We start from the raw sequence: 24,610 nt of genomic DNA, 5'->3' as shown, positions 1-24,610 counted from the left end.
TAGCAGGGAGCCAGGCTGCCCGCATGCAGTCTCTGGCTCAAACAATGCAGGTGACAGGGAACGTGGCTGGCTGCTCACACGCAGTCCAAGGCCTTCCCTTTTGAACTGAACGCAGTGAACCACAACGGTGCATGGGCCGCACAACGCAGTCTCCGTGCCAGCTCAAGTGGCACACGCAATGAGCACAACGAATGGATGCATGAACACAAACACGGTGCACGGGCCGCCACTGCAGGCCCGTGTTGTAGCTGCCAACAGGGCAGTTCTTGCAGCTTGCAAACTGTTGCTTTCAGATCCTGGCGCACATGGAAACGAACGGGGGGGGGCAAAGCAAAATTGAACGGGGCTGGTGAACGTGGGCAGTGGGCATGGCATGGCAAAGGCAGCAGGCAAACACAGCCCGCAGAAGAAGGCCGCTGCAGGCAAACACAGCCGGCAGATGAACTGGCCGGCACAGGCCTTGCAGCACACAGCTGCCGATGAAGTTGGCCGGCCTCCGCCTTGAAGCAAAACACGGCCAGCCGATGAAGTTGGCCAGCCTTTGCCGTTCAGTGGAGGTTGGTGGAGGGAGTGCGGTGGTGCTGGCCACTTGGAGGGCGGGCTCGGACCTACCTACCTGTCTCCCTCCCAACCTATCGCCTTTGCCTGTCACTGTACATACCCACTCCCTTAATTTGTCAAACCCCAATTTAGCCCCAACTTAATTTTTTTTTTTTTTGTTGTTTTTATTTTTACTTCCCCACTATAAATCGTCCCCTAACCCCCTTTATCGTCCTTGTTCGGCTAACCTATTCTGTCACCTAGCCTACTCCCAACCCCTACGTTCCCTTCCCGGAGGGGAATAAGGGAGAGCTAACGTCCTGTGTCGAGGCCCAACTCAAGCCTCAGAATGGCCTCCCCAGAGTTCGGCGATCTTAACACCAAGTGGGTCCAGCGGCCCACAACGACAGCGAGGGGATGGATGGTGCAGAGGGGTACATCTCCTAATCTACCCTAACCATTTAACTGTTAAACTACCCCGGGGCTTTCAACAAGCGCCTCTCGCTTAAACTATTGGTTCTAACAACCCAGATTCTCCGTCGCCTGTGTTGGTGTCCTCACAATTCTCGGGCCTCGCCCCAATTTTCTCTCCGTGCCCTCACACGGTCTCCTGGCTGGGACACGTGGCTCCCTTTGGCAGGCACGACCCTCTGCCGAATCTCCCGCTATGGCACCCCCGGGCACTACACTGCCTCCGAGCCTACCAGCTCCCTAACACCGGGGAGTGCCCCCCATGGCACCTCCCCTGAAACGCACACGTGGCAGGCCGGCCTCCCGGCCCCTTTCCGAGGGTCACCCGTGCCCGCAGCACTGCCCACGCGGCTACCGGCGCCCCGGGCCCCCGCACCAAGCAGGCGCACCCGTGCCCACTACTCTATCCCGGCCCCCCATGGGCCCATGGCCTACCGCGGCCGACTAGCCTGGTGCCCGGGGTACCCACTCAGCGATACTCACCTTTCGCAGCCACGCTCCCAAGCCCGTCAACAGGGCTCCTGCACCCCTCCAAATGGGTCTCGAGCCTACATTCCCACCAACAGCAAAACGACCTCCATTTTTCAATTTGACTAACCCAGCTGACTCACTTTATACTGACCCCGGGGTCCCTTGGGCGGGAGTCACTCCTCCCCCCATTCACTCATCGCACCATGCATTCCCCATTCACTCCACACACACAGACCCGCTGGCCTCACTCACTCACCAAGCACATGCTTCCACTTCACTCACCAACTCTTCAACACACTCACCACTGAACTCTGCCATCCTTCTAACTACCTCCCCTTACTAACTCGTGCTCCCACGTCATCCCTTACACTAAAGCACGTTCCTTTTAACACTACGTAGCTAAGCTACGTCCCCGCTACACATCCAAAGTCTGTCTCTGTCTCCAAACTCAAAAATTCATTTTATTTCCCAACCTAAAGCTCACTAAATCCCTCTAACTAATCCATTCCACGGACTCCATGAGGACTTACCCCTGCCCCATGAAGTCGGTCTAACTAAGCTAACCCTTCCCCCTAACTAGTTTCATCCTGTGCCCAGGGTAAGGGGGGTCTTTCACCCCTTGCCCAGGAATCCTGTACACCCGAAAGTGAGGCTTGCTTTTTTTTTTTTTTCCATGCGCAGCACCTGCGCGGCAACTCAGAGCTCGCGCACTTTGCACCTGCCCGTGACGTCATGCAGCTGCACGTGTTCCTCGTCCCTCCTTGGACGGGACCATCCGGCAGAGATACCCCTCCTGCCGGATTCCAACCCCACGTGCAGCCATGACGTCACCGGGCGCATAAAAAAAACAAGCCCCACGTCTCGAGGGGTTCCCCACGCGAACACATGTGCCTTGCCCGTTGGAGCTTAACACACACGATCGCGTGGAGAACCCGTCCGGTCCAAATCCGTTTACCTGCCTAAACTTTGTCCGTCCGCGGGATCGGCAAATCCACCGCGTGCGTTTCCGGACCGGGACTTCACTCTCGCAAGCGAGCACGTGGTGGTCTCGTGCGTTGCACAGCACGAACCGCGTGCTCACTGCTGGGTGAACCCGGCACGGTCCTCGAAACAGCTACAGCCGCTACTCGGCTTTCTTTCGTCTGTCGCCTTCGTCGTCGCCATTCAACCAACGCACACCTGCGTGTTACGACGCACACAGTCCACTCCATCACATTCACACCGGGAGACGCGGCTGCGTGCTCCCGCATGCCAACCGACATCTCCCTCACATACCGCTCTCTCACACACACGGTCTCCCTGGCACACAGCGACCTTGCACACGGCCGTTCACTCACGCGTGCGGGGGCACTCACCCGCGGTGCCTCACTCGCACTCCGTGCCTCATCCACACACGCGGGGGCACTCACCCGCGGTACCTCATCCACACACCGTGCCTCACTCATACACGCGGGGGCACTAACCCGCGGTGCCTCACTCGCACTCCGTGCCTCATCCACACACGGTGTGCTGGGAAGCACGTACTCCGGCAACATCGCCACCACACCACTCACACGTGGTGCCTCATTCATACTGGCCGTTTCATCCACACACACGGCCTCTCTCACACACGGTGCCTCATCCACACACGGCGTGCTGGGAAGCACGCACTCCGGCACCATCGCCACCACACCACTCACACACGGGGTCGCTTCCACACACGGGGACGCACTCACACCTTGCACCACACACACAGGGACAACCACACTGGGGATTCGTGTCCCCACAAGGGTCTCCGGGCCTCTACACCCCCAAGCTCTCCGTGCACCCGTCCACAGCACCCGTCCCTCAACCTCGCAAAGCGCGTCCGAACTGACCTGCTCGTGACTCGCCTCAAGGGGGCATACTCCCTCCCCTCGTTCCTGGAGGAGGCCATCCAGGTGCTCGCACTGGGTCTCTACCCAGTCCGCCAGCTCACCCCTAATATCCTCCACTACCTCCGTGTGTGTGTGTGCGTCACTTACCCCGTCTTCCTCGTGTCGTCTTTCCTCTATTTTTTCTATCTCCCGTGTCTCTGCCAACTCTTCACCCTTTACCTCCCTTGTCTCCACTATTATTTCCTTTGTCACGGCCTTCATGTCCGCCTGCAGGCATCGGCCCATGTTCTGCGTCTCACCCCGTAGCTCTTTCATTTCTTCCTTCATGTTTGCTTCCATTCCGTTTATTTGCTGTGTATTCGCATCCATCGTCGTTTTCACTTCATTCATTTGCTTGTTCATTTCATTTGTATTTGTATCCATCTTTTGTGTATTCGCATCCATCGTCGTTTTCACTTCATTCATTTGTTTGTTCATTGCCGCCAGCATGGCGCATAGCTGGGCCATGTTGGATGCACTCAGCTGAGCCGTTTCGGCAAGGGTTGGGGAAGGGTCTTGGTGGAGAGGGGGGGGGAGGTGTCATACACCGCGGCCGCTGCCGCACCCACCTCGGGCCCTGGGTTCAGTTGGGCGAGTCCGTGTTCCTGCACAATCAACATTTCCTGCACGGGGATTCCATCCTGGACCATGGATTCTACATTACTATTACACATACCTAATCCACCCGGCACCCGCTCGCCTTGAGACGCCATCTTGCTTCTCGTGAAGGGTTAATTTGAATCGCTCGTAATTTGGAGGGAATTGGGGGTCGCTTCTCTCACCCCTGGACCGATTCCCGTGAATTTAGCCGGAGACAGGAGAGCCCGTTTCCTGTTCTCCGATACCAGTGCCGCGAGGAGGGCGATGAATTTGTATCGCACGACCTGACACCAGTGTTGCGGATTTCGCGCCCCCGCCGGCGTGCTGACGGCCACGTAATCCTCGAATCGCGCACGTCGCCCACCGGACGGACAATCCAGTCGTGACCCTCTCGGACTAACGCCGGGAACCAGTCACGGGTGGACCTTCGTCTCACCGCGATCGAGCCAATCAGCCCCCGCGTGGGATAGGGTTGCTCGCCAAATTCGACCTACCTAAGTACCCACGCGGAGGGTAGACCGGGCGATCGCACACTCGCCGCAGGTCGATTTCTCGGACACGGGCCACTTAAGCGACCCGTTCCGTACTATCAGAATAACCGAGCGGTGTTATCGTCGACCTCGACGGTTCGATTAATTATCGGGCGTATTCAGCCCACTACCAACCCTTTACGTGAAGCAAGATGAGGATTCAATGGGAGAAATGACGAAGCGAAGCGGGAGAACAGTTCAACAATAAAGCACATTCATTCGCGGCACACGCGAAGCACACAAATACAATTCCACCAAAAGCACACAAAAAAAGGAAAACACAATTCCATTTACACAAAAAGCAAATATAAAAGTGAAAACAATGCAGAGCTAATACCGACTACCGAGCACACGGCAACACTTATACAATTCTACTTCACAGACGGCGCCGACAACACATACCCAAAACCAAGGAAAGAATATCCCCAAGAATGAGGCGGGCCTGAGGCCGAGACCGGGTCGCGCCTACCCGTCTGGTGATGAGACGCGGAGCGGCGATGGCCCCGCAACCCGCGGGCCTCGTGGATGGTGTCTGGTAGGGGGTGGGAACGGGGCCCCCTTGGTCGCACTATCTCAGCGCGGGGGGAAACAGGAGGGGGTCGCTGATGCTCGGGGTATAGAGGATCTTTATTATCCCTGGTGTGCGTCTCCACCTCGGCCAGGTCGCGCTGCCGGCCTCCCTCGGGCGTGCAGCTCCCGGCACCGACGCGAGCACCCCCTCGTCCGACTCTCTTCAGCTTCTCCAGCCACTGCAGGCTTCGGGCTCCAGACTTCCACACTCGTCCCCTCCGGCTCCGACTCCTTCTCGTTCTCGTTCTCCTTTTTCTGACTGACGAACACCATCCTTTTATCCCCCCGCACCCTTCGCCTTTGACCCCTCCCTTTGACCTTTCACCTCGCTCCCCATTGGCCCGAGAAAAAGTGGGCGTGAAGGCTTTGATCCACAAATTTGCATATATCGATCGCCCTGGGGCGGGCCACCCGCCCTCGCTCACCGATTGGACGGCAAAAAGTGGGCGTGTGTCGTTTTTGATCCGTTTTTGAAGCACAAAATCCGTGATTTTGTACACGCTGTCCGACGCGCGCTCTGCACGAATCCAACACCGGTACCCACAGCGGGGCAAGAACGGTGGCGATGCTACGGTTGCGAGGTGTGACGTGAAGGTCGTGGCGGTTGTGGTGAAGCGGTGGTTGTGGTCGGTGGTTGATGTTGTGGTTGTGATCATGGCGGTTGGTCCAAAATAAAGATAGTAAAAGAAAAACGGCTATCCTGAAGAGTCGCAGCACGTATAAATGACATGTATTCCCACTAGACAACGGGTTTGGGCCTAACTACACATGCACTTACCGAGATACCTCACCTAAGGGACCTGAATGGTGGTTTGCGAATCTGGTAACCACAACAATATATATATATATATATATATATATATATATATATATATATATATATATATATATATGTATTGTCGGCGCCGTCTGTAAAGTAAAACTGTGTAAGTGTTGCCGTGTGCACGCGTAGTCGGTAGTAGATCTGCATTGTTGTGTTTCTTTTGTTACATCTGCTTTTGGTGCATAATTGTTGTAATTGTATATGTGTGCTCTCCGTGTGCCGCGGAATAAATGTGCATTATGTTGAACTGTTTTTCCCGTTTCGCTTCGTCTTTTCTTTAATTGAATCTCCATCTTGCTTCACGTAAAGGGTTGGTAGTGGGCTTAATACGCCCGATAATTAATCGGAACCGTCGAGGCCGACGATAACACCACTCGGTTATCCCGATAGTACGGAACGGGTCGCTTAAGTGGCCCGTGTCCGGAGTCGACCTGCGGCGAGGTGCGATCGCCCGGTCTACCCTCCGCGTGGGTACTTAGGTAGGTCGAATTTGGCAAACAACCTTATCCCACGCGGGGGCCGATTGGCACGATCGTGGTGAGTCCGAAAGGCCCACCCGTGACTAGCTCCCGGCGTTAGTCCGAGAGGGTCACGACAGAATTGTCCGTCCGGTGGGCGACGTGCCGCGATTCGAGTTACGTGGCCGCTCGCACGCCGGTGGGCGCGAATTCGCAACAATATATATATATATATATATATATATATATATATATATATATATATATATATATATATATATATATATACATATATATATATATATATATATATTCCATAGTATTAATACAATCATTTTCACCACTTTAAATATATAATTCCACTCATTGAATTGAATTTGTCCAGTTTTTTTTTTTTAACAAAACAATCTAACATTTATTTTGACACGTCGAGGCCAATTTTATTTTTGTCACCGACCCAATGTACATTTTTGTCACCGGAAAAAAAAAAGAGGCAGGATGACTTGCTTCCATGACCACAACGACATGATGTTTGAGCTTCCAGCAAAATAATGTTTCTATCTTTATATATTTTTAATCGTATGCTTTAATTTCTTTTCCCGAGGTCATCAAATTTGATCACTCCTGAAAGGCGTTCCAAATAATCCGTTTGTCTCTCAGTATTGTCTTCAAGAGGTTATTCCATATTGGGATTTAATTTGGGTACTTGCTTTGCTTGCTGGCCTCACCACCCGGGCATTCTATTATTCATGCTGAGGGACAATCAGAGGGATCGTGTTACGAGGAAAAGCGTTTGAGAGTGTATACTCAAGGAGTCGGGAGAATGAGCAAGGCATTGCATCAAATGCTGCCAGGTCGCCTTTGAGAAGGCATTTGGTAAAAAGATCTTCTCTTTTAAGGAAAATGAATTCAAATATCTAGGAGAGAGATTCATTGATTTCTCTAGACGGCCTTCATCATTTTGGACTGGAACGTCCTTTGTTGTAGTTGTGTCGTTGAAATGAAGTTTGATACTTCGGTGACTACATGACTTGGCAATCGACTCAACTTTGTGGATCGGAAACGAGAGCATGACAAACTTCTTGCTGCTGGTTTGAATTTCTTGTTGCGTTTGAGCCATGCAGATATAATCAATTGGAACGCTTTATATATTTATTGAAATGTCTTTGGATGCAACTCGGATTACTTTCTGCTTCCAGTAATCAAGTGCCTTCTTAACGTAAATGCTGCTGGTCAACAATGGAATGGTGCAGTGACTTCTTGAAGGACAAAAAAAAAAAATAACCCAGGAGTTGTTTTGAAAGATCGTTTCAGGAGATGAATCGATTGCGAGAATTTCAGTGATCTTCACAAAAGGCTGCTGCTTGGTCAACGACAGTGTTCTGACTTTGTCTCTTACATCACTCTGCGATTACAAACAACTGTTAAACTTTGAGGAAAGTCTTATATTTGAAGGCGTCACCACTTGCATCATGCCAGGGAAGTCAGGTGCAAAAAAATCTGCACAGAAGAAATGCGTTCCATCATCTCGCAATGATTGCCAACCAGTGAAGGAAAGACGCGAAGCTGAGAAAAAATGTGGAAAAGCGGACGTCCCAACACAGTGTAGAGGAGGACTGAAGTCAACTTGCAACAAACCAAAAAACATGGCGGAAGAATTGCAGATGACGGGAAGAGTCGCATTGAAAAGTGGACCAAAGGGGAAGCAGGTTGAACTGAAAGCAACACAAAACGATCATACGAATGATCGATCGAAAAGATGTCCTCAAATGAAACAACCCGAGAGCAGATTTGAAAAGAAAGCTTGTGTTAAAGCCTCCATTGAGGAAAGTGAAGGAGAGAGCAGTTCTTTAGAAGAGAGTGGAAAACCCTCCGTTCATGATCATGATGAGGATTCCGAGAGTTCCTTGATCGACACCTCGGAAGATGAGATGATTCACAAGGAACAGGGAAAGAATGAGTTAGTCGATTCAGAATCGAACAGTGATAGTTTTTCGGAGCAAGATGAGCACAGGATGGAAATGCATTCTTCCGTCGGTATAAATTTCGATACGTCGTGCGATGCGCGTGAGACGAAGCAAAAGAGACAAGATGGCACGAAGAAATCTGAAGAACGCACGAAAGTTAATCCTTTACTTCGGGTGTTTCGTTTCTTGACACCCTTTCAACAAAAGGCAACATTTAGTCCGCATAATAATACGAATTGCGAGGAAAGTTTCACAGAAGCTAAAGAGAAAAGTTCAAGAAAAGTTCTTGAAAATAAGATCATGCCCCGAAGATTTGCAGCACGAGTAGCTGCCACCCAGGTACTGACTGCCACAAAGAAGAGGGAAGACCCAGAGGAACTTCACGAAGAAACCTTGCTGGAAAGTGAAGAGGATTGGTCTCATGGTAGATACGCGACGGCAGTCAATATGGCTGCTCGTGCTCACGATGCTCAATCAGCACAAGGTTTCAAACCCGTGCAAAAAACAAAATCTGATGGTGTTGGGATGTTTTCTCACAAAGTGAGGACGGCACAGCATGTGATAGCAATGAACAAGACAGGAGAAGAAGTACCAGCTGAGGATGTCAGTGTGGGTAGAAGCGAACGAAGGAAGTTCGCTCATCGAGCCAAAACAGCAGGCCTAATAGTTGGAGGCCAAACATCAGAACAAAGCCGGAGAATGCAAGGCTGGCTGGCACACAAGACTTCGGTTATGGGATTTTTGACGAAGAAAGTTTCTGGGAAATCGAGAGCACACATGGATGTTGACAAGCTCTCCAGAACCCTTCAAGTGATTGATCACAAATGCTTCAAGATCTCGAGAAGGCAGAATCAGTCGGCAAAAAGAGAAGAATATGACCAAAGGCCCATTGAAACTGAAAGGGTTGAAAAGAGCTTTTGGAAGCCTCTGAAATTTACAAGTAGACTGTTTCAGAAAACAAAGCCACTGAAGACTGAGGAGCGCATGAATCTGAGCATGAAAAAAAACAAAAGAGTAAATGAGCCAGTCTTAGATCTCACACCTGTCGTAAGAGGACGGAAGATGGACGGTCGATTGAAACCTGCAGGATGTGAATCGGAGATGCAAATACCAGCAACGATGCAAAAGGGGAGAGCCAGTGCTCCCTGGACTAAAATGAGAGTGGGGCAGATGGAAAAAGTTGACATCTCAACAGAGAGAGCTCACAGGAAAAACATGGAGGTAATGGTCCATTGTTTGACGAGCCGACAACAGCACCGGATGAATAGAGAACAACATGACGGTTCACTTGATAAGGAACAGATGGGCACTGAAAGTCGGTTTGCTGTTGTTCTCCCAAGGATACACCAGGCCATTCATACACCAGATGAGTTACAGCCACGGCGGAAAGCCAAGGTCCCTTGCCATTGGTCTCGTATGCCTGAATACAGGAGGGCTGAGATAAATGTGTTACAGGATGACTTGCTTCCCATTACCACGGTGACCAACTTGACTAAATGGGCCATGTACCGAGACCCAAAAACATCCTGGGCTTTGTCTGCCGGTGGCTTCAGGAAGCAGGAAGAAAGTTGGGAGAAAGAGGATGATCTTTATGAGAAATATATAAACAAGAAGGTAATGTGGGATTACGAAAACCTTCCTCCACTGGACGGGATTGTATCGCTTGCTTTGCTTTGAGATGTATTTTTTGTGCTAGTTCATACGAGGTGTTCATATGAGTTCATATGATGCCTGGTGTTGGCTTAATGGTTAGGGTGGTGGACTTTGGATCTTAGGGTCCTGAGTTCAAATCCTGCTCTGCTGTTGAATTAATACCAGGCGGGGTTGACTCGGCCTGCCATCCTTCCGAGGTCGGCAAAATGAGTGGCAGTATGCTGGTATACTGTGTTGGAGTGGCGACCCATCCAGGATTGTGCCCAATAGCCAAGGAGACTGCTTAAGTACCAATGCTCTGCACAGAGTGTGGTCCCAATCTCCTCCTCCTCATATGAGGTAGTTTGCTCTTGCTATTTCTGTTGTGCTGGTGCTGCACAGGATTAGTAACCGGTGTGTAAGATGATAATATTTTTTTTACAATATCAAATTGTGGATAAAGCTCATAATACCATCATCACCAAGTATAGCATCACAATTGACAATGGGCATTGTTGTTAGCCTCAGGTTGTTGATAATTGTTACATTACAGACATTTGTTTGTGCTGAAAGTTTGTAAAAAGTGACACAACTTCAAAGTAACATCTAATCAACAATATAGCCACCAATTCAGGATATCTGCAAGTTGAGAGTTTCATTATCAGCATAATGCTTGACCGACTCTCATGGATGATCGTATTTTAATATTGTTGTTATTGAAAATAACGAAAGGTTGTGAATCATATTTTTGGACCATTTCATGATATCTACGTGCAATATTGCTTCCAGGGCTGGTAAGTTTTAGTTATGACAGAAGATCAGAGAAGAAAAGGCGATTTCGATTGGAGAAAATATCACGTGGGATATAATAGGATTTTTCACAATGTTCAAGGGGATTGGTGAAGTACTTGCAGGTAGATTTTAGGAGGGGAAACGAGACATTGCATTTGTTAGGTCAAGCCAGACTAGATCTGTCGCTTGTTCCGGGTACTATGTAAACGTGTTCTAAGCTGTTTCATGGTCGGGTTGTTGGCGACTAAACCACCTTCCCCACCAGGTTATCTGGTGAGGAGGGTGTATGGATTTGGACACTCAGCAGCAGGACAAAACAGTGGGGAACAGAGACTTGAGGAGATCTGTGGAAGGAACAGGGATGGGGTGGGGAACACGGGGTAAACAAGATGAACACTACAGGGACTTTCAGGTCCTTATATGATGGGGACTTTCAGGAAGGAAAGCAGGGAATTTAAAAGAGGTGTGTTTGTGGTTTGATTAATGGAGGTGGAAAATATTGTGGTTTTGGATGGGAGAAGATAAGAGATGAGAGACTCAGGACGAGACAGTCTTACCCTAACTCGACTCAAAATGACTCGGTCCATTCATGCCACTGGGTCACACCAGTTAATCTACCCAATCACACACACTTAATACAGTCCTATTACTCGGCAAATACAAACAGTGGTAAAGGCCTTATAACAAAGTGGTGACCCTCCCGCCCGACCCCCTTAGAGGCTCACCATTACTTTTATACCTGTAGAAAAGCTTTTATAGGTTGTCAGTGGTGTTGAGAGGACTCATGGATGTAAATATAGCAATTTTTCCATGGCCTCCTCAGTTGTACCCCGTCACAGACAGCATGGCCTTGTGGAACTGCAAATCTTTGGATGACGTTGGAGTGGATGACATGACGCAACTCACGTAAGTCAGCACCCCAATCACCACAATTTATGCCTTGGTTCACGGATGCACCCGTTTACATGTTGAAATGATCACGCATAGCAAGAGGGTTGCCTCATTTTCATTGAATTAGTGCGACCCGACTAACTGCGGCGTATGCAAATGTTGAAGCAACAAATTTCCATTTGTGCAAAAATTATTTTATAATGTTGGTGCATGTCCGTATCGAAGTTGTAATTCGGAAACAAAATTCTTGAGACGTAACAGGAGGGGTTACTTGCGGCGTTTAGGATTTCAGAGTGGCATCGGTAGGTGTTGGTTTCCAATACAGTATGCACTGAATAACACTCATGTCTGCAGGGATTTGCACGAAGGGGCAGTCCTCATGAACCTCAAGACACGCTATGAGCGTGGAATTATTTACGTAAGTAAAAACGGGGTTGGTATACCACCTCCATCTTCAGATTTTTTATCCCTTTTTATATATATACGGTACATATAAGATTGTGGCTCATCGAAGAACAGACTAGGAATGAAACGCTGATTGAAAATGACAACATATTTATTGTGGTGTTCTGCTGGCAAGGACAGTCAGATCCACCTGGCTTGAGCTGCCATCGTCACATCAATATATTATTGTATGCATACTTCAAAAGGATGCAATAACAGCATCAAGTTGGCCATCCTGCTCCCAGTCTAACCCACGCTTATGATTGGGATTCTTCCAGCTGCTGAGAATGGCATACTCATCCTGGATGGAGTCAACTTCTCATTTTAGGCCCTGGGTCAAAGCATTATTGCAGATCAGGTCCATACTAAAATAGTGTGCAATTCTTGATTGCATCGTCTGCTTCCCATGTTGATTACACAGACCCACTGCATTTAATATGTGAGTGAATTGGGTTGGCAGTTTGTCAAAAACACAAAAAAAAAAATTTCCTCCGGAACTGCTTAACAGATCGATGCGAAACTTCATCATATGATCGCTGAGCCATGTGGAATATAGTTTAAATGTTTTCCGTAATCACCTTCATTGACGCGATTTAGCCTTAATGTGCACTAATGTGGTCGTGAAATATCCTAACAATCAATCACTAATCAAGAAAGATGTGAATAATGGCAATGCATGTGACATAATAGGGTACAGGGATGATACGGATATATGGGTCATAATGGCAGTGGGCCAATACAGTAGCGTGTTCAGTTAATGGTGGAATTTTTGTTCAGAATGAGCGTGCAAGGCGAGACCATGCGCTCTACCGAGTGCCGTTCTCGTTTTGCCAGATAATGATAGAAAGTGAAACGATCAATAATGGTCATACGTATCAATTTTCATTTCTTGCAAGTGTGTTGTTACCTCCGCCACCGAAGGTAGATGGAGGTTATGTTTTCAGCCTTGTCTGTCTGTTCGTTACTTGGTGAAAGCATTTTTTTGCCAAGTATGTTGGTCTGTAGTGTTTGTGTGTGTGTGTCTGTTGGGTGGTCGCTAGACAACTGTTATTCTCAGGTTTTCCGTCTGTCTGTTTGTTTGTAATGGACGGCTCTGGAGGCCAGAGGAGTCAACCAATTTTGATGAAACTTCACTGGTAGGTTCATGCCAGGATCTAGTTGTATGCTTTTGAGCACCGTTGCTATGGACGCCACCGTTGCCTAGCAACGAGACTTTGAAATTTTTGAAAAAATCCGAGAAATATTTATATATTTTTTTTCGAAAATCAAAAATCGGCTTCTGCGCTTTTATGTGCACTATAATCAACCTCTTTGTCAAAAAATTTCAGCCTGATCCATCAAAAACTGTATGACTAGTATGTAATTATATAGCGACCACCCATGTCGCCTACCGGCTTGTCTGTCTGTCTGTTTGTTTGTCACACAATTTTTGGATACGGTTTTAAAGCAATCGTTCTGAAAGTTTTTTGTGTATGTAGGTGACCGACTAAGGAGAGAAACGCTTAATTTTGGTGAAGATCCGAATTTGGATCAGGATCTGAGAAGTGAAGTGATTCTTCACGACTGAGAAATGGGGCCAAAAACCGTGGCATGATGTCCCAAAAAGTTGTGGACGAGTTTGTTAGGTCACAAGAACAAGCCGATCAAATTTAATTTCAGGTCCGAGTCCGGATCCGGCCTATCAGTGCAATACCAAACGTAAACTAATCAGCCTGGCGGAGGTATGCGCTCTACTGAGTGCCCTTTTAGTTTCCTTTTCAAATCACTGAGCAGCTGCTGAAATATCTTCTTTGTAAGATCGCACTAGGTGGTTTGCGGTAATCAGGGCAGGAATTTGTAATGTGTTCAGGATGCTGGCGATAACTCATATGCTCTCATAAAACATATTGAGGCCTGTTCAACATCTTCCAGCAATCAATGCTCGAAAAACTTTTTTCCCAGCTTAATGTCTCACCCAATTGACTGCTCAATGTTGATGCACCGCCCAGCCTGTGAACCATCAGTCTGACAGTTTATTGTTGGGTAGGAAATGAAACTCAGACTCAAGAGCTTGAAGGCAAGTGGCGCTACCACTATACAATCCAATCGAACTATTTCCATGTTATTACAAGCTGTAAAAGCAAACACGCACTCATGTCAGCCCCTCAATTTAATTCATCTGGAGCAGGCAGACATTAAAATTTGTCAACTTGCGTGTATTTAATATTTGAGAATTTTCGACTTGCGCTTCGTGTTCATATTCTCTTGAGTAAATTTCACTCTTTGAAGTTTGTGAGATACTTTGTTAATCTTCGCCCCATCTTTCCCTTTTTTTTTGTATACCTTGTCGAGGCTCGTATGAGAGCTAACACACAATGCACAACAAGGGGAACAGGAGACAAGAGGGGCGGGAGAGGGAAGCACAAAACGGCGGGGAACAGAGACACGAGGAGATCTGTGGAAGGGAGAGGAATGGGGGTGGGGAACACGGGGTCAACAAAATGGACATTACAGGGACTTTCAGGAAGGAAAGCAGGGAATCTGAAGGAGGTGGGTTTGGGGTGGATTAACGGGGGTAGAAAAGATCGAGGATTTGGATGGGGGACAATAAAAGGTAGTGGTGAATGGCTGTTTTGAAGGCCTGGAGGGAAGAATGGGATTGATGAGAGTGAGGGAGTTTATTCCAAAGGCGGGAAAAAGAGTCAAGAAAGAGTGAAGGTGAGCAGTGATTCGTGATTTTGGTAGTTTTACCAGAAGGGGGTTGTTGGCGGACCTTGAGCACCCTGCGGAAATATGGGGGGGGGAGACAGAACGCAGACAGAGCAGGGGGGGCGAGAACGGAGAGGAGACGGAAGAAGACAGAAAGACCACCGACCTGCCTGCGGTGAGAGAGTGAGGGGCCCAAATACTCAGCCTCATCGTGGGAGATACCACTGATCCGAAATGCCTTGGTTTCCACAGCGTGAAGTCGAGAAAGGTGAGAGGCAGGAGCACCAGCCCAGAGGGGAGAGCAGTACTCCATCAGGCTGTGGACAAAAGCTTTGTATGTGGTCAGGAGCTAAGGTGGGCCGAGGAAGGATTTTGCACGATGGAGGATTCCCAGTCGACAACTGGCTTTGGAGGCCAGGTTGGAAATGTGGCTTTCCCAGGAAAGATCATGGCAGATAGTGAGACCCTGAAGCTTGAATGAAATGACTTTTTCAAGAGGATTGTTGTGAAATGAGTTGGGGGGTGGGGGTTGCGGGTTCCAAACGGTCCTTTCGGAGAGACATAGTGAGAGTGTGAGATTTGTCTGGATTGAAAGACATGTTCCACGTGTTGGACTAGTTTGTGATTTTATCCAGATCTGCAGTGAGTGAAGAAGCTGCTGCTTGCCGGGCTGAGGGATGACAGATGGTACGGCAGAGGGTGGAGTCATCAGCAAAGAGATAAAAAGGATTTTCCAGAGAGTCGGAGAGATCATTGATGAAAACCAGAAAAAGAACAGGGACCAGAACGCAACCTTAAAGTACTCAAGCCTGGACAGGAAGAGGGGATGAAAGAACTCCATTTAGGGCCACAAGTTGACTGCGACAGGAGAGGAAGTCTGTGAGCCATGAGTGGAGATGGCCTTGGATACCATGGGAAGAGAGTTTGGTGAGCGGGGCAGGGTGCCAGACTGTGTAAAAAGCACGCGATATGTCTAGGGATATGGCTCTGATTTCATGTCTGGCATTGAGTACCTCCATCCATTGTTGGGAGAGCAGAAGCAACATATCCAGGATGGAGTGACCTGGTCTGAAACCAAATTGATGATCGGAAATCAAGCCATTGGAGAAGAGGAAGGATTTAATGTATGAAGCGAAGATGGATTCCATAACCTTGCTGATGATTGGGAGAAGGCTGATTGGTCTGTAGTTGCAGGGATCTGTTTTTTGCACCTTTTTATACAGGGCAGTAATGTTTGCTGATTTCCAAGCAGATGACAGATGACCTTGAGCAAATGAGAGGGTGAATAGAACAGGGAGAGGGTGAGCAAGAGCAGAGGATCAGGTTTTTATAACACGTGGGCTGATGCCATCTGGACCAGTTGCAGAATCTGAGTCGAGGTTTGACAGCAAGCTCTCCACTTTGTCAGGAGAAAAGGACACAGAGTCCAGGGACAGCTGCGTGCGACTGGGTTATGTGGGTATAGAAAGCGATGGGTTTCAGACGCAAGATTTCGATGCAAACACCAAGTTTAGGCATTCAGCCTTTTCACGTGCGGTATCAGCAGTGCGGCCATTTGAGGTAAGGGAGGGGATGGAGGGGGAACATACACCAGAAACAGATTTGATTCGACGCCACCAGGATTTGGAGGAGGGAGAGGGGTAACCTCTTGTCTGCTTTTTTTTTTTTTATTTAAACCACCAACATACCAAGTAACGTGTGTTTCAATCCCACAACATCAAAATGAGCATGTTTTTAATAGTACATGAAATTCAGTTTTTGTTTCACAGTATTAGACCATGATACATTGAAGGAATGTTTGATTGCTCCCTGTCTATTGGCAGACCTACATCGGGACCATTTTGATATCGGTGAACCCCTATCAGATGTTTGACCTCTATGGCACAGAAAGCGTGCTGCAATACCGTGGAAAAGATATTATCTGTAACCCTCCGTAAGTTTGCAATATGTGGAGTAAACTGCCTTTCGATCTCTAACAGTTCGCATCCTTTTTCTAATATTTTCAGTGTTATTATTGATTGTACATAAGTGACAGTTCACTGTTTGTATGCTAGACACCTGTTTGCCTTGGCCAATGCAGCCTGCACCAAACTCAAGGATTTTAAAGAAAATCAGTGCATCCTCATCAGGTGTGTTATATCCATGTCGATGGTACGCTATATCGGCCAAAACTGACTTCGGCAGTTAATTTAAAATGCGTTTTATTAGCTGCCGATACAAAGTCGTCGTTTCTGTTTGAATGACAATAATAACCACATGTTGTGGTTCTGGTGGCAGTGGTGAAAGTGGCTCAGGAAAAACTGAGGCCACGAAGCTGATGCTACGTTATATGGCAGCCATTGGAGGCATGCAAAACCACCACATCACCCAACCGGTAGATATTCTTGAAAAATATTTGACGTCCTTTAAAATTTTATGACTTCGCAGTTGTGTTACAGACGCTGAGTGGAATGAAAATCTTAAATGCATGTTGTCTTCCATGACCCAGTGATACTCAAAATGCTTTTATGTTTACAGATTCTTGAGGCCTCACCTCTGCTGGAGTCATTTGGGAATGCCAAGACGATGCACAACGACAATTCCAGTCGTTTCGGTAAATATGTGGAACTCTACCTCGAGAAGTAAGTGACTTCATTGCAATCATTTTATGCCAAATATTATTAATAATACCACTGTAAAAAAAAATTGTTTATTACTATTGCAGTTATTGTCCTCATCATATATTATCGTCTTCATCTGGCATGCAGTGGTGTCATTAATGGTGCTTCAACCTCACAGTACCTGCTGGAAAAGTCCAGGATTGTTTTCCAGGTATGCCATTCGTTCATTTTCGTATCTTGTCGTCATTTAAGTTGTTATGTAATAGCAGTCCGACTGATTCATTGTGATTGTCATGCCTCCAAAGTTATGACAGTCTTTGATTCACGTTCAGCCGCACGCGTAATCAACCATTTCTCTCGGCTGATTGATTCAGGCATATCACCGAGCTGGTTTGTCTGTTTGCAGTTTTATATATTTGCAAATGAAAACTATGGGCAAGAGTAATAATCAAATGGGAGACAAGATTAAGATGAAGTCTCCTGATGTTGTTTTCCCTTCGCCATGACCAGGATGTCTCGCCATCTTTACTTTCACTCCTCACTTTTTAAAATGCTCTTACTCGGTCATGCTGATCTTCCTTAGTCTTTTATTCTGTTCGCTCGCTTCCACCGTGTGTCCGGTGCTGTGCCAGTGCGTTCATCTATCGATGCGTGAATCTTACGCCCATCTACAGAGTAAGGTCGGAAGGATGCCTCCTTCGGGAAAGGTGGGCCAAGTCCTTCCGTAGATGCATCCTTCTCAGTCGTTTTGTTCGAAGAGCCCTCGGATGAAGATATACACATAAACATATACCCAGGAGTGATGTGGTTTCCAGTGGGGAGCGGTGGAGTGGTAACTTGACTACTCTTTTAAAAAGTGCATTGAGGACCATTCCACCAGTTGTCTTTAAGGCCATTTTCTGAATAACAATTGCCATCTACAAACAGCTTGGCTTCAAAAAAAGGGTGGACTTTCAAGTCTCCAAATTATCTTTCAGAAATAAACACATTGTAATGTGATTCCCTCACTCAGTTCTATATTCCTGCCTTGTGGTTTTCAACATTGCTTGTTGAAGTGTTACCAGAATTTGCTGTATAACTTAACCGCAAGAGCTTAAATCGATTTGTACAAGAGTAGTAAAGGCCATTATTTGTCCGACAGGATGGCAGAGAACTAGCACGCGTACATTTGAGCTATGTTGTCTGGATTCGTTTTCCAAGCTGACTTTAAACTCTTGGATTGGTGCTCGCATCACATCATTACTTCCTTCGCACCTTTACATCGCCAAGTGCGTCGTCCCTCGGCTCGACGTTAAGCTGAAAGTCCCGTCTGTTAGTATTAGTGTTGTTGGATGTTAAAGATCCTACGGTGTGTCTTTTGCAAAGATTGGGTGAGTTATCGCTGACAGCCTGAAAAAATTACAAATTCCTGCCACCTTCAATCAAATGTCTAGCTTGGCCAGCTGATTCTTGAAAGACTTGTGCCAAAGATCTTCCCCACTCAAACTCACGAGAAGGTGGAAATGATTGGGTCTATTAAAGTAGGACTCGGAGTAGTAGTAGTCGTAGTCGTAGTTTTAGTAGTAGAACGAAAACTATAAACCACTAGCAGAAGCCCATGGTAACACCACGATATAAGATGAAGAAAAAAGGCCTTTTATATTTGCGCTGGTTGAAAGAGCTCAAAAATGGGAGGTTGTATAATTCTTAACAGCAAAGAATTTTTTTTTCCTTGAGTGATCGAAGAAGCGATCTGTTGCTTATACACCGCCTGGGTTCAATTTTTCATTTGTCCACTAAACATGGTCCGGAAATGGAGCACAAGTGTTGTTTACATGATAACAGAGCGCTTGTGGTGCAGCATGGTGACTATCATGAACACCCTCGCTTTCTCAACCTCCATTGAACCCATTAAGACGGATCTTTTATTACTGATGGAAACCAGAACTTTTTTGCTCAAGCTTCTTCTTCTTCTTCTTCTTCTTCTTCTTCTTCTTCTTCTTCTTTTTTTTTTTTTTTTTTTTTTTTTTTTTTTTTTTTGTATACCTTGGTCGAGGCTCGTATGAGAGTCGAGGCATTCTTCTTCTTCTTCTTCTTCTTCTTCTTCTTCTTCTTCTTCTTCTTCTTCTTCTTCTTCTTCTTCCACCATTATCCCACCTTTCTTGTGGGGTCAGCTTGGGAAGCTTGGCCCAAATCTCCACAAACTGGCTGACCAGGCCTGACATTCAACTAGTTAGAGCAGAAATTTGGAATTTGGCCATGGTACTCTTCGCGAAAGACACCATTGAATCTTTAACGTCCACAAAGAATGCTGGCAGATGGGACACCATGCACATTGATGAATCATCCTGCCTGTGAAACACCAGACTGACAGTTTATAGCTGGGTCAGGAATCGAAACCCAGGCTAGACAGCCGAGAAGCGAGTGTGTGTACCTCTAGGCCGCCCTGTCGGCCATGTTTTTTTGCTCGAGGCACATGCAATGCCAAGTGTTCTTTTTGTATTTCCAGACCAAAAATGAGAGGAATTATCACATTTTCTACGAGCTGTTAGCTGGTCTGTCGCCACAACAGAAGCAGCGGCTCTTCCTGCAAGACGCAGAGACTTACTTCTACTTGAATCAGGTGCACCCCACCATAGAGTGCATATTCGCCGATGAAAGTACACTGCATGTCATGTTTTCATTGCTTTAAAGTTTGTTCGTATCTCCACAATGTGATGCGTGTCCCAACAGTTTCATTCTGACTTTGTGCTTCTATAAATCCTCTTTTTCTCAGGGTGGAAACTGTGAGATTCCAGGGAAAAAAGACCGTGAAGATTTTCGCAGGTTATTGAGTGCTATGGAGGTGTTGAGTTTCAGTAGTGAGGAGCAGATGTCTATCTTCAAGGTGCTTTCCTCCATCCTCCAACTTGGGAATGTGTGTTTCTCCAGCTATGAGGTGGGATCGCCTGTCTGTGGTTGAATGAGTGGTCGGTAAAGGAACCAATGTGTTTAAAATGCTATTGCAGATGTTCTTATATTGCAGAAAAATGCAGGTCGAGTATCCTGGGTAAGTAAGTCATTCACAAAATGGAGACTTTTTTTTAGACATTGAAAAGAATGGATGGCTTACAGATATATACATTCCTCAGCAAGTAATGGTTTCACTTTGAATTGGAACCCCGACTTGTATAATATTATCAACTGTGATAGAATAATAATATCAGTCAAAATTGTCACTGGGGTATGGACATACTTGGTACATGTCAGGAAGTCGATCGGACTTCCTATGTAGTTATAGTCTGGCATTCCATCTGTTTAATGAACACAAGTCCCCAAAATATATCAACCAAGATACAATCTTATATAAACCTATAACATAACTAGCAGTCATCTGCAGAGGATTTCACATCCAACAACACTCGTGAAGTTCTTGGACAGTGTCGCTGAGCCACAAAACGGACAGATTCAGAACAGCCTGCTTGTCCACACACACACACACACACACACACACACACACACACACACACACACACACACACACACACACACACACACACACACACACACACACACACACACACACACACACACACACACACACACACACACACACACACACACACACTGCAGGTAAATCCATTATTCAAAGATGTTGGGATGGATTCACATCATCATTTGTTGTGACCATCCCTAGCTTGTTTACATTATTTTTAGCGTACCAGCCCCTACATCCTTTTACATTAAAGGAACGATTTATATTACTTGTTTGTGATTGCCCCTGTAGAGTGATGGTGGGTAGGTCTCAAGAATTTGTGGTGTTGTTATTTATTTGAAGCTTCTTTGGTCATCATCCTATAAATTGTCATCCATACCGATTGGCAGTGAAAAAGGTTGAACTTGATGCAAATTTTGATTGCATTCATTTTTTGAAATTTTTTGAAATTGAAATTTTTGTTTATTTATTCTTTAAGCTAGGTTTGCTCTTCTATATATATATTTTTTATATCCAGTATATATGAAAACTCAGCTCATGTAAGAGCGAGATTGCTCTGGGAACTAGTGTATTTCGAGTTGTTATAGGAATCCTTGGACATGTTTCAGTCGAATTTGTTTGTCAGTTGAATGCAAAAAGGGGAAAAATGCGTTTAACAGGGTGTTGAAGAAATAATATTTGAGTGCAAATCTGCTTTGTCTGCTTGCTTTCTTCCTTCTGTACTTGCTCTTCTCTTGGATTTTTTTTTGGTATACATGATCGAGGCTCTTGGAAGAACTGGAGCAGAATGGGAGGGAACAAAATGGAAAAGGGGAAACACCAACAGCAGAGTAGAAGTGAGAGTTAGATCAAGGGAGAAGGAGGACACCTGGGGGTGAACAAGCTGCACACACAAACAGAATGAAATGCAGAAAGAAGAGGAAATGGAAGGTGAGGATGAAACAGAAAAGGAATAAATCAAATATCAACAAACAAACGAAAAGAGGTGAGGGAGAGAGGGGGCAAATCACAATAACCTGGAAAAATCACAATAACCTACAAATGTCTAAAAGTGTTAATATTAGTTTTCAACATTCATACTTAGTTGACACCGCACAGTAATATTAAGATTAATTAAAGTGAATAAATAACACCTTTTGAACAATTACGTATCATAAATCATGTAATTATATCTATCCTCATGGCTACTAATGCGCTTACAAATCAACAACCGTGCCTGCAGAGGCACAACCCTAATCCTACTATCGTGCAAGCTTCGTATACGCAATGGAACACAACAATGTGGCAGAAACGAGACACCAGACTCGAAACAAAGGGTATTCTAGAAACTGTTCTATTTACGAAATAGAATTCTCCATTTCACAAGATGGAATAATTTACTTTTTACTTGCGAAAATCAAAGATTTTTCAAGCATATTGGTCAGTCGATTTTTGTTATTCTATCTGTTTTCCTGTCAATCACCTGCAGGTCACAATTTAAAACCCATCGTCACAAAACTTCACCAAGTTGTAGAGGTAGTCTCAACTGAGAAGCAGATTGATTTTGAGGTCAAAAAAGGTCATCTTGAGGTCGACTTTCTAAAATCGTCATTTTTCATCCGATTGACTTGAAATTTGAAAAGGATTTGCATATTGCATCACTGGATTGGGAAACCAACTATTTTTTTTAGAACAAAAGGTCAAAGGTCAACTCAAGGTCAATCTTCTAAAATCAATTTTTATCTGAAAAATCATCAATTTTCATACGATTGACTTACATATTAAACAGCAATCGCAGAGTGCATTACTGAATTGGGAAACCAACTATTTTTGAGATATCAAACATACTTTGAGGAAGCTTTGAGGTCATACTCAAAGAAAAGGTCAACTCAATGTCAAGCTTCTAAAATCACCAATTTCAATCTGAAAAATAATTTTCATCCGATTGACCTGAGCATTGATTCAGATTGTCAATTTTAATCTTCATGAAATAGACAATTTGATGTATCCATGGCAACCTTTGGAAAATTGGGGGGTGGATTTTGTAAGTATCGTGCTCTGCACGACGTCTTTTTCTTGTTTACTTGTTTGTTTGGCAATCGCCTGCAGGTAACAATTTTAAACCGATCTTCACGAAACTTCACCACCTGTAGAGTTCATCATAAGCAAGAAGCATATTGTTTCTGAGGTCAAAAGGTCAACAACTTTGTCAGGTTTCTAAAATCCTCAATTTTCATCCGTTTGACTAGAAATTTGAACAGGATTTGCACATCAGGTCACTGAATCCAACCAATTGTTTTTGAGGTCAACATGAGTCCGAATTTCTGAAATCCTCAATTTTCATCCGATTGACTTGAAATTTGAAGCAGAGTTGCATATTTGTTCGTTGAATTCAACCACCAATTGTTTTTTAGGTCAACTTAGGCCAAAATGTCAACATAGGCCAAAGGTCATCAAGTTAGGTGGGATTTCCAAAATCCTCAATTTTCATCCCTTTGAATTGGATTTGCATATCAGGTCACCAAATTCAACAAACAAGTATTTTTGAGGTCAACATAGGCCAAAAAATCAAAATAAGCCAAAAAGTCAACATCGGCCAAATTTCTAAAATTGTCAGTTTTCATCTGATTGACTTAAAACTTGAAAAGGAGTTGAATATTTGGTCATTGAATTCAACCACCAATTATTTTATGGTCAAATTTGTTTTATGGATTTCGCAAGTATTGTGCAATGCATGACATCTTTCTTGTTTATGTGTTGTTTTTTAATACAGGTATTTTAGTGGAGCAGCTAAATAGGCCCCACACGTACTCCCTTATGAGTACTTTTTTAGAATCCTTAAGGTGTCTCGTTAACATTTTTAGATGTTAACAAGAAAATTAGATTGGTCTTGTGGTCTATTTGGCTGCCATCTTGGATTTTGACATGACCAATTATCAAAAAACAAAAATTTTCATAACTTTTGAACCAAACATGCTAGAAATACAATTGAAACATCTATTATTTATAATATCAGCTTAAATATTTGATAATGCTTTATGGGTCATACTTCTCAAAATGATGAAAAAAACATGAAAAAACACGCTTAAGGAATCATGTATATGCCTTATGTTTGGTCCATGGTGGTCAATTGGCACATAAAACCTGACCAACAACTTTGTAACTCTTATTTCATATTGTATAGACCTTGCTTATTGGCATCTGATAACTGTCAGCAATGGTCATTCCTTGTAAAATTTTGTAAATTTGTGACGTGTTTGTCAGTCTTCCTAGAACTCTTAGTCCATGTTGGGCCTGGGTAAGAATAGTCTCACTTACCTTCTGCATGGAGTAGAAGTACCCTAAAATGAGGGAGCCTGATTAAACGATAAGATCCTGGAACTTGAATTTTAAATCAAATACAATCATCGGAATTTATGCTGTTTCTCATTGTTGCTGTGTTATACTTACCTTACCTTCCTAGAACACTAAATAATACTTTCTGTTTGTTTCAGGTGTTAAGGTTTTTTTGTCTTGTATAAATGTATGGGCCTTACTGACTTGAGTCTGTTGAAGAATCGGTGGTCATTTGTTGCATGGAAACGGAACAAAACCTTTGTTAACTCTAATTTTAACATTGTATGGGCCTTACTGACTTGTGTCTGTTTAGGCAGCGGTGGTCATTCGCTATATGTAAACTGACCAACACCATTGTTACCTCTGTTAACGATTTGTCCTCAATTGCTTCATCATATTTTCTTCTGGTTTCAGGTGCATGCAACGGTGATGGTGAGAAACTAATCTGTAGAATGTAGACAGACATATT

The 24,610-nt window shown here is 45.4% G+C and overlaps 1 protein-coding gene across 8 annotated transcripts in view; it reads left to right on the top strand.

Annotated features, from left to right (window-relative positions):
- The window catches only part of MYO15A (myosin XVA), a 374,107-nt gene that overhangs the window by 134,750 nt on the left and 214,747 nt on the right, over positions 1 to 24,610 (top strand). For all 8 annotated transcript variants that reach the window (XR_015060712.1, XM_085890857.1, XM_085890855.1 and 5 more), the window contains 9 exons: positions 11,573 to 11,655; positions 11,995 to 12,058; positions 16,596 to 16,705; positions 16,827 to 16,901; positions 17,050 to 17,146; positions 17,290 to 17,393; positions 17,520 to 17,583; positions 19,861 to 19,974; positions 20,128 to 20,289. Coding sequence is in view for 7 of the 8 variants with exons in the window: in XM_085890857.1 (XP_085746983.1) it covers positions 11,573 to 11,655; positions 11,995 to 12,058; positions 16,596 to 16,705; positions 16,827 to 16,901; positions 17,050 to 17,146; positions 17,290 to 17,393; positions 17,520 to 17,583; positions 19,861 to 19,974; positions 20,128 to 20,289 (873 nt within the window). In the remaining variant the exon portion in view is untranslated. The remainder of the gene's footprint in view (positions 1 to 11,572; positions 11,656 to 11,994; positions 12,059 to 16,595; positions 16,706 to 16,826; positions 16,902 to 17,049; positions 17,147 to 17,289; positions 17,394 to 17,519; positions 17,584 to 19,860; positions 19,975 to 20,127; positions 20,290 to 24,610) is intronic.

The sequence above is a fragment of the Eptatretus burgeri genome, chromosome 8 (genome assembly GCF_056783735.1).
Source record: "Eptatretus burgeri isolate ZD-2024b chromosome 8, Ebu_testis_v1, whole genome shotgun sequence".
Lineage (NCBI taxonomy): Eukaryota > Metazoa > Chordata > Myxini > Myxiniformes > Myxinidae > Eptatretus > Eptatretus burgeri.
Note: the sequence above shows the minus strand (reverse complement) of the source record. Positions and strands in the feature narration are given on the sequence as shown.